This window comes from Equus caballus, chromosome 5, assembly GCF_041296265.1.
Source record: "Equus caballus isolate H_3958 breed thoroughbred chromosome 5, TB-T2T, whole genome shotgun sequence".
NCBI classification, from domain to species: Eukaryota; Metazoa; Chordata; class Mammalia; order Perissodactyla; family Equidae; genus Equus; species Equus caballus.
In genome coordinates, this window is record NC_091688.1 from 34,493,130 (window position 1) to 34,511,869 (window position 18,740).

Consider the following 18,740-nt stretch of genomic DNA (forward strand, 5'->3'; position numbering starts at 1 on the left):
GGCATGTGCATTGACAGCCTTTGGAACTTTAATGCTCTATAATATGCAGGTGCTTTTATTGTTTATAGAAACCCCTAATCCTTGTTTGAAATGTATTAAGTGGTATGCCATCTGTAAACCCCCCAAATTCCATAGATTAATTAGCCTTTAAAGTAAGGTTGCCTTTTATCTAACTTTTAGTATAAACTCTTCCATCTGGGAACCTTCTTTTTTATGTGCTTGTTCAGTGTTCTGTGTACTGCAGCACTCTAGTATTAAGGATTATGGACACTGGCCTTCTCAGTAACAGTGAAGATCACTAAGAATAACAAAGATTGAATAAAGTGGCATTGTCCAGAGAATAGTTTGAAATTGGTGAATGGTCAGTCCATCATGCCTGTGCCACTGCTCTGTGTGTAACACGTAGCGTTACTGAAGAGTGGGATAGTTATTCCACAGGGAAATTTCATAGATGATGGTTGTGTAAGTTAGCATTCTTGTGACATTTCAGTTAATAAAGGAAAAAAAAAAGGGAAAACACCTTTTTTTGACATCTCATATAATGTTTCTTCTCCTTGTGGGTTTTGATTGAAAGGTGGGTTGACAGTGTTGGGTGTTGAGAGATCCCTTGGTTGGCTTTGGTATTCCTCTGTTTCTAGGAAATGTAGTATAGGGCGGGAATTGTGGTGTTATTTTAAAAGAAATCACTATTAAATTATTTAATTTTATTTACTGGTCTTGGTGAGTTATTGAACACCCTACAGTTGAGTATTTGTTTTTAAAGTCTGTTACAAAACATATAGAGGTCAGTAATTCAATCATTTGTGTACTTACAATAATCAGTTTAATATTATTTGGTGCTTTTTATGGACTTAATTTTGCTACATCACCCTCTCCCGCAAATAAATTAGACTAACGCTGTAACAAATAGGTTTCATAACTTAGTTTAGAAAACATGACAAAAATAATTTTGCTTAGTAAGTTTTGATTATGGTAGATATTATGGGTAGTAGTAAACAAAAAGTAGTGTTACGTGGTTTTTGCTTCCAAAGTAGAAAGTCTAGGGGGAGAGAGAGAGTTAACATTCATGAAACAATTGACACCATTAGAGTGTTCAGGTGTATCTTCCAAATTGTAACGGCGTAAGAAATTCAGAGAAAATAAAAACTCTGAGGAGTTTAGCCTAATTAGAGTTTGGAGGGTCCTTAGAATTAGGTTAGTGGAAGAGGCAGCGTTCCAAATTGGAATAAACAGTATGAATAAAGGAATAAGTTAGGCATGTGTGGAGATACAGAGTAGCCTTAAATGATGAGATTGGAGGGTGTTGTTTGAATAGCTGTGGGCTTAGGGCAGAAGGTACAGTTAAGTAGGGGTGGTCACGTTATGGAAGGCCTTGAAAGCAAAAGTGGACAGCTAGGATGCATGACTAGCTTGTTTTTGCAATAGAGTAGCAAGATAAAAACGTTTTTTGGGGAGGAAGTTTTCTTAGAAATGGTAGACGGGAAGAGATTGAAAACAATTGAAATAGGAGACTATTGCAGTAGTCTAGGGATGAGTTAACGAGTGCCTTTGTTAGGAGAGTGGCACTGTGAGTAGAGAGAGGAATAACTGTGAGACACACTTGCACTGGTCATTAACATAGCCTCTACACATAAAATGTAGTGAGTAAATGAGAGGTTGAGAAAGGGAGTAAATAAGGGAATGAAAGAAAAATAAGTTAAAGGTCACTTCTCTCATTAAGGTAAGTGTCCTGAGAGATACCACTGATAGAAGATGATAGATAAAAATAAATCCAAGTAGAGGGAGACGGTAAGTTCAGTTTGTAGATACTGAATTTAAAGTGCTGGTGACTCAACAAGTAGAATTGGCCTTCTAAGTAATTGGATATATGGTCCTGGAAAATAGTTAATTAATTGAAGGCCTAAGATGTAGATTAAAGGTGTATGTATAATACATACATACGTATGTACGCAAAGGCACCTTCTGAGAGAGTTTCTAAAGGGAAACTTGGAAAATCAGTAAAGAAGGCTTAGAAGACACCAGAAGAAATCATTTAACATTTAGGTTTTAGAAAGTCATGTTTAATCGTTTGATTTCAGTTTGCTTAGTTTGAGTAATGTTGTTTTAAAACAACCAGTATCCTGTGCTTTGAACAGTTTGTTTAAAAATAACTGTAAAAATTGGTGTATTCTAAAATCTCATTCTAAAATTAGAATATTCTCATTCATTGTAACTTTTCCTAGATTGCTGTGCTAAGGAGACAGCAACGCATGATAAAGAATCGAGAGTCGGCTTGTCAGTCCCGCAAGAAGAAGAAAGAATATATGCTGGGGTTAGAGGCAAGATTAAAGGCAGCCCTTTCAGAGAATGAGAAGCTGAAGAAAGAGAATGGATCACTGAAACGGCAGCTGGATGAAGTTGTATCAGAGGTGAGTGCTAGCGGTATAGCCACAAGGAGATGGGTTAAAGTGTTCTTTTTTTCCTGATAAATCAATTGAGAAACTTACATTTTAAATTAAATTGTGTAAAATAATAGTACTAGGAAAAGGAGGGCGCAGTAAGCCCTAAAACATTTGCAGTTAGGATAAAGCATTGGAAAGAGGGCTTTTGAATTGTACCTCTCCATCTACGTACAAAGTTACCTATTTTCTTGGATTTCTCCTCCCTCAGTACCGTAGCACTCTCTTTTCTCACTAAATGAATCACATTGAGGCTCCTAAATAGTTCCACCAACTCTTCCCTTTTAGCAAAGAAAACAATACAAAATAAAAAAATTTTAACCTTTTCTGTGTCCACCTGATCTCCGTTATGTTTTTTACATTTTGTTGCCATGCTGGTCCTGATAAAGTTAATCTTCTCCTCAGTTCTGTTCATAAAATCTGATGCTTTCAGGATTTCCCACTGCAATGCTGTCCTGAACCAAACAGATGCCTGTGCCCACTGTTTTTTCTGTTTTGCCTCGAGCACATGGGAATATTCCATCATGTTACTGAAAGCAGTGGTTCAAGAGACAAACCGCAGAAGTATCTCAGAATTTTCTGAACATCCATAAAAAATGTAAAATTGTTGAGTTCGCTCCTTTTGGGTGAAGAAACAGCTGCAACAGAGTGGCTGCTGTGTTTCTTGGGCTACTCTCCTTTTCTCTCTGTTGGAAAAGGGAACTTGCAAGGCTCTGCTCTAGTCTCTTGGAAACTTCTATTTCCTCAGTTTTGAGTTTTGGGTTTTTTTTTTTAAGCTATTCATATAGCTGGTGAAGAAGAGAGTTCTTATCTTAGATGTTGCTTTTTTTTGTGAGATGGATCTGTAGTTTAATTGTGTTTAATATGGTCGTTTCCTTTAGAACCAGAGGCTTAAAGTTCCTAGCCCGAAGCGAAGAGCTATCTGTGTGATGATAGTATTGGCATTTATAATACTGAACTATGGACCTATGAGGTAAGTGTATAGATATTTGTTTTGGATACTAATGCTAAAAGTTTAAATTCTCGTTGTTTATTATTTTCAGCTCTAGTCATAAGCTAGAGAAATGGGTTTATTTTGTTTTTCTCAGAGACAAACAGGAAGAAGGAAGATTGGTTCCTCTTCCTTGTTCTTTACCTAGTTCTAACAGAAAGTTCATGTTTTTTAATGAAGGAAGCCTTAGATTATGGAACAGATCACTGGTGAAGCAGAATAATGAACTGATTAATTAAGACCATGGGCCTTGGAATCAGACTGCCTGGGTTCAAATCCTAGCTCCTCCACTTGGTAACTTTGTTGTCTGACGGCAATTAATCTCTCTGTGCCTCAGTTCCATACCTTTAAAGTGGGTGTTTATTTAATAATAATAATGATACCTACCTTAATACCACGATACTTGAGCATCAGTGATCGCAAGGCACTTGGGTGGCTTCCTCCCTGGCTAGAAAATAAACAGTTAGATAGTAATTCTCAGTTTCTGATTTAGTAGATTTGGAATGGGAATCAAGAATCTCAGTATTTTTAAACATTCCAGCTAATTCTGGTACAAGTTCTCAGCTAATCCAACTGGAGAAATGCTGCTTTTAGGTTGGAATAGAATACTAGAATGCAGAGGGATCTTAGGAATCATCTTTTTCAGATTCCCACCCACCATGGCACTTCACGTGAACAAAGTCAACATCCTAGATGTTGGGGAGTCAAAGAGGAATTAGGGGCCATGCCTTCAAAGATCTCATGAACCAGCTGGGAGGAGAGACATGTAAAAGGATGACTACAGTATAATGTGATGAATGTCATAATAGCAGTATGAACAACGTACTAAAAGAGTGTAAATCAGTATGAATTCCTTGAGGAGAAGGTTCATGACATATTGATAGATGCTCAAAACATTTTTTGTTGAATGACAGAGTGATAAGGGAAATCCCCAAAGGAAAAGCTGAATCTTGAAGTGTGATAACAGTTTGCAAGATGGAAACTATTGGAAAGGCATGCCAGGCAGAGGGAACAGCGTGTTAAAGGGCACAATTGTGAAATGGCCTGACATTTTCAGGAAAGAGTGAAAAATTCAGTGTGTCTTGTACATGTGGGAGTGTGCACATCGAGGGACTGAATGATGCTGTTTTTCAAGTTAGCAAACATAGAAAGGTGAATAGTTTCATGATGGAAGACAGTGGTTTATTATTAGTATGGGAAGTTTATGATACTGATTTGATATTGAGAATTACCATGATAGACAGACAGATAGACAGACAGACAGACAGTAGTGGAGTAGATGAGATTATCCAAGGAGAATAAGTAGAGGAAGAAGAGTAATAAGAATCTGAGGGAAAGCAGCATGAACAGTGGATAGACGGGAAAAGAAACTCAGAGTGAATAGAGTTAGGGACAAAACCTGAAGAAAATGGTTTTCTGAAGCCACTGGTGAAAAGAGTTTCAGAAGGGGCTTGGGCAGTGGTATCACGTGCTGAGGGCTGAGGAGAGGCAGAAAGCTGAGATGAACATTGAATTTGGCGATTAGGTTAACAATAATTTCAGAAAGCAGATTTATTAGGAGTGGGAGTGAAATCTATATTGAAGTTAGTTGAGAACTGAAAGGAGTGATAAGTTGAATAATCTCTTTTTTATTAATAAAACTTTTTATTATGAAGATTTTCAAACATAAAAAAATTAGAGAAAATAGTATAATGAACCCCATTATACCTATCACCGAGCTTTAATAATTATCAACATTTTGCCGGTTTTGCTGAAAAGAGTTTAGGAAGTAGAGACAGTGAGTATGGACTATGCTTTTAAGAGCTTTGAGGCAGGGGCCGGCCTGGTGGCATAGCGGTAAGGTTTACACCCTCCACTTTGGTGGCCCAGGGTTTGCGAGTTCGGATCCCACGTGTGGACCTACACATGGTTCATCAAGCCATGCTGTGGCTGCTTGCCACATACAAAATAGAGGAAGATTGGCACAGATGTTAGCTCAGCAACAATCTTCCTCAAGCAAAAAGAGGAAGATTGGCAACAGATGTTAGCTCAGTGCCAGACTTCCTCATCAAAAAAAAAAAAAGAGCTTTGAGGTAAAAGGGAAAGAAGAAAATGAGAGGATTAAGTAGATTCTTTTTAGCATGTGGGAAACTTGAGAAGATGGTCATCTAGTTTTCGATTAAATCTTCAGTGAAATGTACTTCTGATAGTTCTTCATGTGCTTGAAGATAATTATATCTTCTTTTATTTTACTGTCTTTTTAGCCCTACCCTCAGGCGTAACATACCTGATTCTTTCACCTATTTGTCCTGTATATCAAACTTTCAAATCCCTTCATTGTCCTAGTACCTCTTCTGGACACTCATTCATTCATTCATTCAAACTGAGCTGCTTCTGTGGTCTAGGCTTTGTGCTTGGCACCTTTGTCAGTGTACATATTGGAATGTGGCATCCAGAGCTGAGCACATTTCCTCAGGTATGTTCTGACCTGTGTAGAAAATATAGGGAAACTCTTACTTCCTAAGAGCTCTCTTTTTCATGCAGCCTCAGATTGTGTTACCTCTTTTTAGTAGATGTATTAACTAAAATCTCCATATCTTTTTCACACGTTTGATGGCCAAGCTAGGTCACTCCCATTTTATTTCTATATAGTTAGTTTTCTAAAAAATAAAGTACAGATCTTGTATTCCACTTTTGTTATCATTTGGTATTAGCACAACTCTTCAGAGCATTTGATATCCCATCATGGAACCCCAGAGACCCATCTACTTTTTAATTAGTATACTAAGACAGTTCAGTGGAAAGAGGACATAATTCTGAGTTGACCTATTTTTGAAAGTTCACACTATACTAGTCATGTTAAATAGAAGATGCAGAAGAGATACCTGGAACAGCCTTCTGAGTTATTAACAATTTTTTTTACTGCTTTCTTCATTATTTACTGTTGACGTTTTGCCCATATTCTTCATGTTAAAATTATTTTCTCATTTAATTTTTTTGTTCAAGGAATGGGACTTCTTTTATTCATTAAGAGCTATTTCTTGATTAATAAAGGAGAAAAGAAGCATGCTAATCAAAACTTTGTCCTCCTGAGTTATGAACTTGAATATAAATGAATTCCTTGAATAAATTGAATCAGATTACCGTGCAGTGAATACAGAGTCACCAACAACTGTCAGAATGAAGCATTTTATACTAGGACCCCCAGTGCCAGAGAGGGCTGCATGGATGTAGGCCATTTGGTAGAGCTGCTCCAGCTATACTCATGTCTTCCTTCAAGGTTTCTTTTATATAGTGACTTTTTCCACTGACTTCCCTCCATGACTTTTGTCCACAGCCCTTGAAGAAAATAGAGCCATAGTTACCTCTTTGCTTATTTTTAATTACCAGAGTAATACATGACTATAAGTTCTTTGTAAAAATTTCAGAAAGTAAAGTAAAAAGTGAAAGTCTTCTAGTCCACCTTCCTCCCAACCACTTCCCTTCCCCCACCCTACTCTTCTCTTTATAAATAATTTTTTCCAGATTTCCAGATACATATTACTTTACTAATTCAATGAGAATATATTTATTGACTGTTTAGTGACTGCTCGGTATAATGCAAGACTAAGAATATAATAATGAGCAGAAACTAATGTAGTCCCTGCCCTCATGGAATTTACAGTCTATTGTAGGTGACAGATATTAAGTCAATTACTCAGATAAATGCACAGTTATAACCATATCAGATGCCACGAAGGAGAGGTACACAATATCACGAGACTGCATAATAGGTTCGCTGGAGCTAGTTAGGGGATTAAGACAAAATCTCCCTGAGAAAGGGACGATTGTGTCAACATCTAAAAGAAGAAATTAGTTAAGATACAGGAAGAACATTTCATTGGGAGTCAACAGCATGTATAAATGTGTGTATACACACATTTGTGTTTGTGTCTTTGTGTTTCTATGTATATAGTTTTTAAAACTTGGTTTTACATAAAAGGCATCATATACATATTATTCAGGAATGTATTTTCTCACTTTAAAATATGTCAATACTCACTCTCTTATAATGGCTACATAGTTTTCTGTAATATGGATATGCTATAATTTAGCACCTCCAAACTTTAGGGTTGGGGAACCTTTTATACCCTTAAAAGTTACTGAGGATCCCAAAGAGCTTTTGATTATATCTATTGATATTAATTATATTAGAGATTAAAACCAAGAGATATTTTAAAAATATTTATTCATTTGAAAATTATAATAAACCATTATATAAGATAAATAATGTTTTTATAAAAAGTAATTTTCCAGACCCTCAAGAATTTAATGAGAAGAGGTCGCTTTATTTTATATTTTTGCAAAATCTTTGATGTCTGACTTAATAGAAGCTGTCTAGATTCTCATACCTGTTTCTTCATGCAAATCTGTTTTGACAGATTGTTTTGGTTGAAGTAAGTGAAGAAAATCCAGACTCATGTAGGTGTATAGTTGAAAAAGGGAGAAGCTTGCTGACCCTTTGAAAGCGTTTTGGGATCTCCAGGGCTGCACACTTTCAGAACTGTCGCCATAATTTATTTAACCATTCTGTTATTAATGAGCATTTAGGTTATTTCCATATATATATAATGTTTTGTGCATATAAAGAGAGAGAGAGAAAAGAGTATGTATTGTATGTGTGTATATTCAAATCTTAGAAGTAGACTGGAGTTAGAAAGTACGAATATCTGAAATTGTGATAGATTTTGCCAAATTGCCTTCCAAAGACTGTACCAGTTTACACTCCCAGCAGCAAGTGATAGGACTGTCCATTTCTCTACACCTTTCCTAACATGGATGGTTTAAGTATTTTTTAATATTTGCCTATCTTCTGGATCAAAAATGTTATCTTACTCCAGCCGCACTAGCCTCCTTGCTCTTCCGTGGACACACTAAGCATGCTCCTGCCTCAGGGTCTTCGCATTTGTTATTCCCACTGCCTGGAATGCTCTTCCCCCAGAGAGTCTTCCGTCAAGTGTTAGCTCAAATGCCACCTCAGTGAGGCTGGCCTGGACTACCTTCTCTAAATTGCCACCCCTGCTCCTCACACCACACTCCCTATTCTCTCTCTTCCTTTACTTTTCTCCATAGCACCTCTCACCTTCTAGTATACTGTGTAACTTACCTATTTCTTTTCTTTTCTTTCTTTCCCTGCAGAGGTTTTTAATCTCTCTTTGTTTTTCAGTGCTCAGAGCGGTGCCTAGCATGTAGTAGTCTCTCAGTAAATATTTGAGGTATGAATGAATGATCCCCCCTAATTAGTAGTAAGTTATTTTTTCATATGTCTTTGGCTGGTTGTATTTCCCTTTTAAAAGACTACTTGCAGTCCTGACCAGAAAATCCTTCCTTTTGTTATGAGTTGCTCTAAACCTCCTTGTGTGTATTAAATATGTATCTAGTATTTGACAATTAATCTGCTTGCCGTACTCTGCTTATATTTACTAATTCCCACTTTTGTACCTTTATGTACACCATTCCTAAACTGGAAGAACTTCCTTCTCTCTTTCAACTCCCGTTTTTTATTTTATTTGTGATTTCAGGAAGCTCTCCCCACTGACATTCTTGGTATTGCTTTATTCAAACGCTTCTTACCAGTTATGCAATTTGTTACAGACATTTTCTTCCACTTGTTCAAGTTGTGCTTTGTGCTATTATTGTTTCTTATGCATATTTTATCCCAGCTGTAAGGTCTCAGATTATATTGTCTAATTCTTTGAGTTTCTCCTGAATAGATAATACAGTGTTCATCCCAGAGCAGGTATATGTTTATATGTGTTCATCTGCTGTTTCTTAAAAACTGCGTGCTTTTAGTTCCTCATTTCTTGTCTCGGCTATATGAGGTACTCATTTATTTATTCAGTCGGACATATAGTGAAGTACTTGCTCAGGTATTGGGAAGGAGCCAGGGATGCAAACATGAATAAAAGTACAGTTGAGTAAGAGACGCAGGTACGTAAACAACTACAGTATGAGGAAGAATTATGTAGATGTCATATAAAAATATGGGCGTATTCTGGAAGGGATGTAGAAGTAACCAGTAACTCTGATAATGGCAGTCACAAAGGCTTTATGCAGTAACATTCTATGAATGAATTAAGAAGGTGGGATTATGCTGCCAGAAGTGAGGATAGGATTGGGAGACATCTTGTTGTGGAAGCCCTCATGAGTCACTAGAGATTTGGGGAAAAAAAGACTGGAACCGAAATTTTTAAATGAATTAATGATCCACGCAGCTTCTGAGGTGAAGTGGATATGTAGAGATAGATCTCATTTCCATGAGCAGGTACATTGAACCATTATGGAAGGAGGAGATGATAGGCCCATTTTATCAAGAAAGGTTTGTGTTAAAAAAAATTAGATGGAGGGGGCCAGCCCGGTGGCACAGCAGTTGAGTACACATGCTCTGCTTCGGTGGCCTGGGGTTCACCGGTTCAGATCCTGGATGTGGACATGGCACTGCTTGGCAAGCCATGCTGTGGCAGGCATCCCACATATAAAGTAGAGAAAGATGGACACGGATGTTAGCACAGGGCCACTCCCTCAGCAAAAAAGGGGAGGATTGGCGGCAGATGTTAGCTCAAGGCTAATCTTCCTCAGGAAAAAAAAAAATTAGATAGACAGTACCAAAAGAGGAATTAAGAATGGGAGAAAGCTTAAACACTTGAAAATCCTGAGGAACAACCAGAAGAGATCTGTTTCTGTCTCTGTATGAAGGATTTAGGAGCAGAAAGCCAAGAAGTTGTGGGAATATTAGGAACTGTTCACATTTTTAAAAAACATGTTATAAGGCTTAGAATGAAGAAAAGCAACAAAGAGAAGAATTGGAAAGAATGAATAAATATTGAAGTGTCTTGACAGGTTGGAGTGTCTCCAGACACCAAGAAGGAAATAGAAAAGAAATAGGTTATGAAACTCATAAAAACTAGAAACTATTTCTTGTAGAGAAAATTTGGCATAAACAGTGAAATATCAAAACTGAGAGAGCAACAGTGATTTGAAAGACTGAAACCTGCTATAGAACCAAATGTTGGGAATAGAAATGTTCCATCATGTATATCATTCAGAAGGATTTCTTGATTGACCCCATCATTTGCAGTCTCTTCACTATAAGACTCAGGGTCTTCTCAGGGCTGGGAGTCTGCCGGAGGAAAAGGAGCTCCCCTGTTGAACCTTATTAGTACCACCTGGAAGATACTTACTGAACAACTTCCACATCCATGGTCTTATATATTTGTTAACTTTAAGTAAGCATTATTATGTTTTAATTGGTGCAGAAACTGTATAGTCTTTTAAAAAACAAATTGTGAGTTCCAATTGAACTTTTCTCAGGTACCACAAAACTAAGTCTGGCCAGACAAATAGACATTTTCATCAGAGATTTCCAAAGCATTTTAAATTCAGGAACCTAAACTCTTTCAGAAGAGATCACGTTACCATAATAAAATTGTTAATGTTGTTTCAGATGTTCAATGTAGAATTGAACTTTTGTGCTTTATTGGTATGGGTCCAAGTGAAAAAATATATAACACACAAGTTTGCTGAATAGAGGTATACCTCAAGAAACGTTTCCTGAAGACACTTGGTGGTGAAATATGAATGCATCTTACATCTAAAGTCAGAGAGTTTTGTCAAAATAACGTGCAGCAAAACCGACTAGTTTGAAGAGTTTTGGATTACTGAATAGTCATCACACAGAAAAAGAAAATAAACTAAACAGACTTAAAAGAGTTAATTTTTCTGACCTTACTGATGTTGTGTGGATGGTAGAGAAGGCATGTAGCTGTTTTTGGCACAGAATTCAAGGAGCTGGCCCACTCTGGGTGGTCTTTAAAAATAGTAACTCTAGGCAGCAGGGAATGGCTAAACAGGACAAATGTGAGTTGGTAGGAAACCCTCTTCTTTCTTACTACTCATTGGAGGTGATTCTATGATTATTAGTCATATTTTATAATTGAAAAACCTGAAATTTAACCCAGGTCTCTATTTAAAAATTATCCTTAAAAACTCTGCCTCCTCTACTATACCATAAAGTGGTTTTTTTCCTACCATTGTTTCAAGAAACCTTATGGACTTCTGTTTCTGACTATATGGTAGGCTGGAGGTACAGAGAAGCTCTTTGCAGTTCAATACAGCAGAAAATGCTAGATTAAAAAATAAATCAAAACTCTTTTATTTAATGGCTGAACTGCAAACAAAGTCAGGACTTCTCAGAGGCCAGAAATAGTAAGATAACGTGAATCCATATGGTAAGCTAGCTTTAGAAGTGGTACTTGTCCTAGGGTTATTTCCTGATCCTTTTTGCCCAGAGTCTGGCAACAGGAAAGAAAGCTCTGGATCCAAACAAGGTAGGAAGTCACAGCTGAAGCCCCCCACTGCCCCTACCCAAATAAAGCTGGAACTTCCAAAGAATGACATTCTTGGTTGCTAAAAGAGAAAAAAAGGTAGATTGCCCTACCACATAGGTAGAGTGCTGGTGAGTACCTATCTTGGTGTTGGCTTTGATAGAGTGGACATAAAGAAAAAGTCTTCCCTCAGAATTCGTTACTGCAAGTCCTAACTTAGGCAGGTTCGAGCCTGAATTTATACTACTGGTGTGACCCCCAAAAAACCAAACCAAAAATTTAGTTTAAGTGGCCGTGTGTTGGCAATACCACTAGAATCCTGGCAGAAGTAAATGCAAACCTTTCTCAGAAGGCTTTCTGAGAAACTTTAAACACCTGTCCTAAAAATATTGCCACAGATAGAGTTCCAATTGAACATGAAGCCACATCCCCTCTCCTCCCAAAAGTCATGAAACACACCAGGAAACAAGCTGCCAGGAACAAAAGTTAGAGGACGTAACAGACTACAGAATCAGATTCTGAAAGACTGCAGATTTGAATTAATAGATACAAAATGTAAAATAAATGTGTTACATAAAAGAGGGAATTAAAGAATGATGTAGGAAGAAAAGACTATCAGAATTGATCAGGACATTTTGAAAAAAATGTGATCTGGAAATGTGATCATTAATAAATTAAAATTAGAAAAACAGTGCCCAAGTTAAAGCAACAAAATAGGCATGTTTGAAGAAATAGTGAATGGGAAGATGGATGTGAAGAAATTACACAGAATGTAACACAGAGAGACAAAGAGATAGAAAACAGGAGAGAGATTTAGAGACATGAGGTTACACTGCCATAACCAAGTGATCAAAAAACGTCACCAGTCACGAGATGCATCCACATCCTGTTCTTCCTGATGAGATGCACCAGAAAGGGCACAATATCACTTATGTGATAATCTTGCCATAAAGGCATAACCTGAATTTTGTCATGAGAAACTTCAGGTAAACCTGGATTGAGGGGACATTCTACACGATAAGTAGCCCGTAATCTTAAAAAGTGTCAAGGTGTTCAGGAAGAAGGAAAATAACCTCAAAAGAAGATTTGAGATGCAGAAATGAATGGCTAACAACAACAACAAAAATAATAAATGTAAATGAAGCTTTAAAAAATATTGATGATATAAAAACATTAATAATGTCGTTTGTAAGGTTAAAACCAATCAGGGTGGTAGTGATTTCTGGACAGTAGTACCTGATAAATTAAGAGGGGTGCCATCAGAGTTAAAGCTCTCAGAGTTTCTATTCTTGTTTGAGAAGTAGGTAAAAATAATAATTATGTTTAGTCTTGTTAAATTACATTGACATTTTAAAGTTTTTGAGTAACCCCTAACAAAACCTGATGAGTGTATCATTTCAAAATCTAGTAGAAGAAAAATCATGGAATGAGGTAGACAGATTCCATCTAAAAGAAGGAGTGAAAAGAGAGGGAAAGAAACTACTAGATTATGAAAGCACAAAATAAGATAGTAGAGATGAATCTAGAATATTATCTGTAATCGCAATAAATGGAAGTGCCCTGAATTCTGCATTTAGAAGGCAAAGATTGTCAGGCTGGAGGGGGGAGGAAGCAAAATTCATCTTTATGCTGTTTACAAGAGGAATATTTAAAAGCATGAGGCTACAGAAAAGTTGAAAGTCAGAGGATGGAAAAAGCAAATAGTAGCCAAAGAAAGCTGAAACTGCTCATTAATATCAGACAAATATATTTTAAGGAGAAAAGCATTATTAGACTTAGCCACTACCTATTGATTAAAAGTTGAATTTGCCAGGAAGATATAATAATTCTGAATTAGTATGTACCTAATAATATAGCTTGGAAGCAATAGTTAATAGAACTTTGGGGGAAAACTGACATTCCACTGCCATAGTGGGAAATTTTAGCCTACCTCTCTTGATAGACCACATAGACAAGAAAATCTGCAAGGAAGTAGAAGATCTGAATATTATCATTATTCAGTTGATCTAATGGCTATATATATAAACACTGCATTTACCACATGTAGAGTTTTTGAACCATTTGTGAAATGCTTCAAAATTTGTGAAAATTTTTAAAAGTTTGGTGCCGGCCCAGTGGCACAGCGGTTAAGTTTGCATGTTCCGCTTCGGCGGCCCGGGGTTCGCTGGTTCGGATCCCGGGTGCAGACATAGCGCCGCTTGGCAAGTCATGCTGGGGTAGGCGTCCCACATATAAAGTAGAGGAAGATGGGCACGGATGTTAGCTCAGGGCCAGTCTTCCTCAGCAAAAAGAGGAGGATTGGCAGCAGTTAGCTCAGGGATAATCTTCCTCAAAAAAAAAAAAGTTAATCTGTGCTAGGTCATAAAGGAAATCTCAACAAATTTCAAAGACTGACACATGAACTATATTCACTGCCAGTGTAATTAAGCTAGAAATCAATAACAAAAAGATAACTAAGAACTCCTATACTAAAAGTTAAAAAGCACAATTTTAAATAACCCATAGATCAATGGTATTGAATGGTATTAAAAATGCTATTTACGAGACCTTGTAGGAAATGTCATATTGTATGGAATAAGTAAATTGCAGAAGAATATTTACAGTATGATTACATTTACATCAAGCTCAAACCAGGAATACTATACAGTATGCATGCATGTGCATATGTGGTAGAGCTATAAAGAAAAGCAAGGAAATTATTACAAGATTCAAAGTGGCATTGAGTAAGTTTACCTCACTGCTAGGCTGGGCTAAGTATTTCTTCATTGTTGTTAGTGCCATCAAGTCAAGTCTGACTCGTAGCCACCCTGTGTACAGCAGAATGTAACCCTGCTGCGTCTGTTTGTGCCATCTTCTCACCTTCCAGTACTATATCAGACAGTGCTCCTCTGCTGTTCATGGGGTTTTCACGGCCAATTTTTTCAGAAGTGAGTGGCCAGCTCATTCTTCCTAGTCTGTCTTAGTTTGGAAGCTCCACTGACACCTGTCCACCATGGGTGACCCTGCTGGTATTTGAAATGCTGGTGGCATCAAAGTAATATGCAGCCACCACACTCTGACAGCTGACAGATGGGTGGTGTGGTTCCCTGACCGGGAAATGAAACTGGGCCACAGTGGTGAGAGCACCGAATCTTAACCACTAGACAACCAGAGTTGGCTCCATTTCTTCTTGGTGCTTCCATATTATCCTGTTTACATGTCATAGAACTTATCACATTTTACTAGTTATTTGTTGGTGTATCTATCTTCACCACTATAGATGCTTATGTTTTTTTTTTTTTTTTTAAGAATGGAAGCTCTGCCTTATTCCGCTTTTTATATCCTCAGCATCTAGCATAATGTGTATAGGACATGGTAGACACTCAAAAAATGTTGCATTGAGCTACTAAGAAGGGTTTTGTCAGGCTTGCAAGGAGAGAAGGGCAGAGAGAATACCATGAGCAAATGTTTAGAGATGTGAAAGAGGATGGTTTTTACTTGCAGTAAGCAGCAGTCAGGGATGGCTAGAGGTCACCTGACTTATAGATCATGCTTGACATATTGTTGCTACTTAATAAATATTTGTTAGATGATGGTTGAGTGACTAAACGAATGAATGAACGATTGAATGTGAATGAGTGTGGACTGTATGGTGGGGAATGATAAGCCGTAGGGCTGAATGGGTGGGCTATGACCAGGTCATATAGGGCATCATGTTCCCTACAAAGGAGAAAGGCATGAAACAGTGACTAATGCAAGGTAATGTTATAGTAAGTACTAAGTAATGTGGTGATGTTATGAGTGTTGTACTGAGAAGAGGGAGATAAATGGAGATAGTTATAAGGAGAGACTTCACAGAAGAGAGTAAAATTAAAGATTTACAAGGAGAGGAGAGATAGACATTCCAAGGGAAGCATATGACACATGACACTTAACTAAGGTATAATACAGAGATAGAAAAGAAGTTGTTTCCTCCTTACCCTTTTTGTTGCCTTAAAAAAAATAAAAAAGGCAAAAAAAGTCTTTTCACATCCTGGGCTTTTTATGACTGATTAAATTTTCTTATTTTCTTCCAGGTATACACTTTCTAAGACACCTTAACTTCCATAGCCATTCTCTTTATCTCATTAGTACTATTTTCTGCATTATAAGTGTAATTTCTTTTAATTGTTTCTCATGCACTTAACCTTCTAGCAGACGTTGAAGTTGGATAGGATACGGTATAAATCATTATCAAGTTTAAATTCTGTGAGTTTGAGGATGTTGACTTGAAAAGCCTAAAAATGAGTTTATTCGGGAATAGCTGAAAGAATTGCAATTTGAGATGTGCATGCTATGGCAAAGCCAACAAACAGAGAAGGGGAGCTGCCTTTATAGAGAAAAAGGGGGAGTAGGGAGGGGCATTCTAAGTGAAAGTCCATCTGGGGAAAGTAATAGTTCAGGGTGGCACTGTCTTCTTGTTGGCCATGCTGTGGCATTTCTCATTGGCTGGGCCGTTACTGGGTGGGCAGAGAAGTCCTCCTTCAGTGGTAAAGTAGTTTTACTTCCTTTCCAAGATGCTAGCATCTGTCTCTTCCTGTTTGGTGTAATTTGTGGTGTGTGGTAGGGCGTGAGAGCACCCCCTACAGGTCTTCCCGACTCCAATTTAGTTAAGGTTTCTTTTATTAGTTTTCACAAGGAAAAGATATTTTCTTTGTAGGAAGGGGGCTTAATCTTTAACATTTCCTCCTCTTGGGTTCCTATTTCCTTAAAGCAGCGTTTAAAGATCATACCTGATATTGGTCATACTGGAGGCATGAGTTTCGTTGCTACTCTGTGCCGATGTTTCTGTTTGATTTGTAAGTTTTTTGTTGTTGTTGTTTGGCCCTGAGCTAACATCTATTGCCAATCTTTTTTTTTCTTCCTTCTTCTTTTTCTCCCCAAGCCTCCAGCTCATAGTTGTATATTCTAGTTGTAGGTCGTTCTAGTTATGATATGTGGGATGCCGCCTCAGCATGGCCTGATGAGCGGTGCTAGGTCCGTTCCCAAGATACGAACTGGCGAAACACTGGGCTGCCGAAGTGGAGCATACGAACTTAACCACTTGGCCACGGGGCCGGCCCTTTTTATTGTTTTAAGTTTGTACCTCAAGACTATTTTGACATTAGGCAAGTTTAACTCTCCCCCAGACATCAAGGGTTGATGTCAATCTCAGACTTGTACAGATAGCCAAAAAGTAGGGTGGTGTGGGGGAAATGACCAGTGTTCATTTTAGACACTTGTAAAAATACTTCTTGGTGCAAGGAAGTTGAATTAATTTAAGAAAATTGGGGGAAATAAGTGAAGAGAAAGGGAAAATAGATTAATTTTGATGGAAAAAAAAAGAATTTCCAAAAGGTTTTGTTAGCAACATAAAGTTTAACCAGCAATAAGTTGTGCTAAAAATACTTCTTTATAAAACAGAATGATTAAGATTAGACTGATGTTGAAGAAACATCAGTCTAAACACTGCTTACGATCTGTTGTTTATTGTCAGCTTTGTTATGTTCTGATTTTGTTGACTGTTGAGTAATGATAGGGACTACAGTTTTTGTCACAAAAGTTTGTCTGATGTTTTACAAATTTTCCTTGCTGCCTTAACAGTTTGGATGACTTTTTGTTAAATTCTCTCATAGTGGTTTTCAACCATGGCTGTACATTATAATGACTATAAAATCTTAAAAAGAGAACTAACTGAGCCCTACCCAAAACCTATGGAATCTGGTAGGATGGGTCTAAGTCATTTGTTTTTAAACAAAATATTTTTCCTCAAGTGATTCTGAAGTATGTCCAGGGTTGAAAACTACTGTGTATAGTTTTGTGTTTCTTTCTTTCTGTACATTGGGCCCTATGGAAATTGTAAGAGCACTTATCCATTAAATTAGAAGATAATATGTATGAGAAGTTTTGTTAAATCTCTGTGCAGACACCTCCGTATTTATAGGTTTGTCTCATATAGTTGAGGAAACTTTTGGACCTCTGTTTTGGACAGAATAGGAGCCACAGCATAACCCTGTGAGAGGAATTTCTTCCTGGCAAAATTGTTATATTTTCCCCTTTCTATTTTAAAAGTCACTATAATCATCCTCCTTTTCTACAAATAATAAAGCAACATCCCGCGGAGGTTTTAAATATCCTAGTTCTTAAAAAAAATTAACAAGTGTTTGAAATTGACAATACTTTTTCCTTGTTTGTTCTAGGTTAGGTGCTAGCCTCTCACTAGAACTGGAATCTTTATAGTTTGAGACATCACAGTGCAATGAGGAGGGATAAATCATACTACTTAAAGGCCAGCTACTCAGTGGTTTTCTTAGGAAACTATGTTATAAGGAAAAGGTGACCACAGAGAGTATGGCATTGAATTTGAGTTGTCTGGAAGTGGTTGGGAATAAGACGTCTGGATTCCAGCAGTCTCTAAGTTTGTCAGCTTTTCATTATTTTTACAGGAAGAATTCTAGCTTTTTATCCTGAGATGAGCTTGTCCCCAAATCTGGCTTCAATTTTTTTTTCTATTCAATTACTGAGCACATTTTACTCTATGATATCATTATTGGCTGTAGGTTAAAAGTTACCGTATAACTTAAATGTCAGAATTCAAACCACCAACTGTATACATGGTTTTGGTTAGCCAGGTTTTTAAATGAAATCTAATTCAGGTTCTTGGCTAAAGTGCTTTCCACATTTATCAAAGTGACACATAAACTGAAGAAATACAATACATCTAAGTACCAGGTGTTATTGAATCTGGAATTGCTGAGGGGTAGCAGAGCTAAGGGCAGTCCTTTCCCCAAATAGTCTAATTTATTCATGATCTTCAAAAAAGTGTCTGTGCAAAGTAAGTGTTTCTCTTTTAGCCTCTGTAGATTTCATCCTTTAAAAAAACTGGCTCAGTCTCTCAAGTGCAGAGCTGGGTTTTGAGGGCATGGAAAGTTTTGTTGATGATTTTCATGTGAGTTGTAAGTTTGGAGGCTC

General features: G+C 37.3%; 1 protein-coding gene across 7 annotated transcripts in view; it reads left to right on the forward strand.

Moving 5' to 3' along the window:
* ATF6 (activating transcription factor 6) overlaps positions 1–18,740 on the forward strand; it is a 200,981-nt gene that overhangs the window by 40,818 nt on the left and 141,423 nt on the right. For all 7 annotated transcript variants that reach the window (XM_070266893.1, XM_070266896.1, XM_070266898.1 and 4 more), the window contains exons 9-10: positions 2,223–2,408; positions 3,320–3,411. In XM_070266893.1, coding sequence (XP_070122994.1) covers positions 2,223–2,408; positions 3,320–3,411 — 278 coding nt within the window. The remainder of the gene's footprint in view (positions 1–2,222; positions 2,409–3,319; positions 3,412–18,740) is intronic.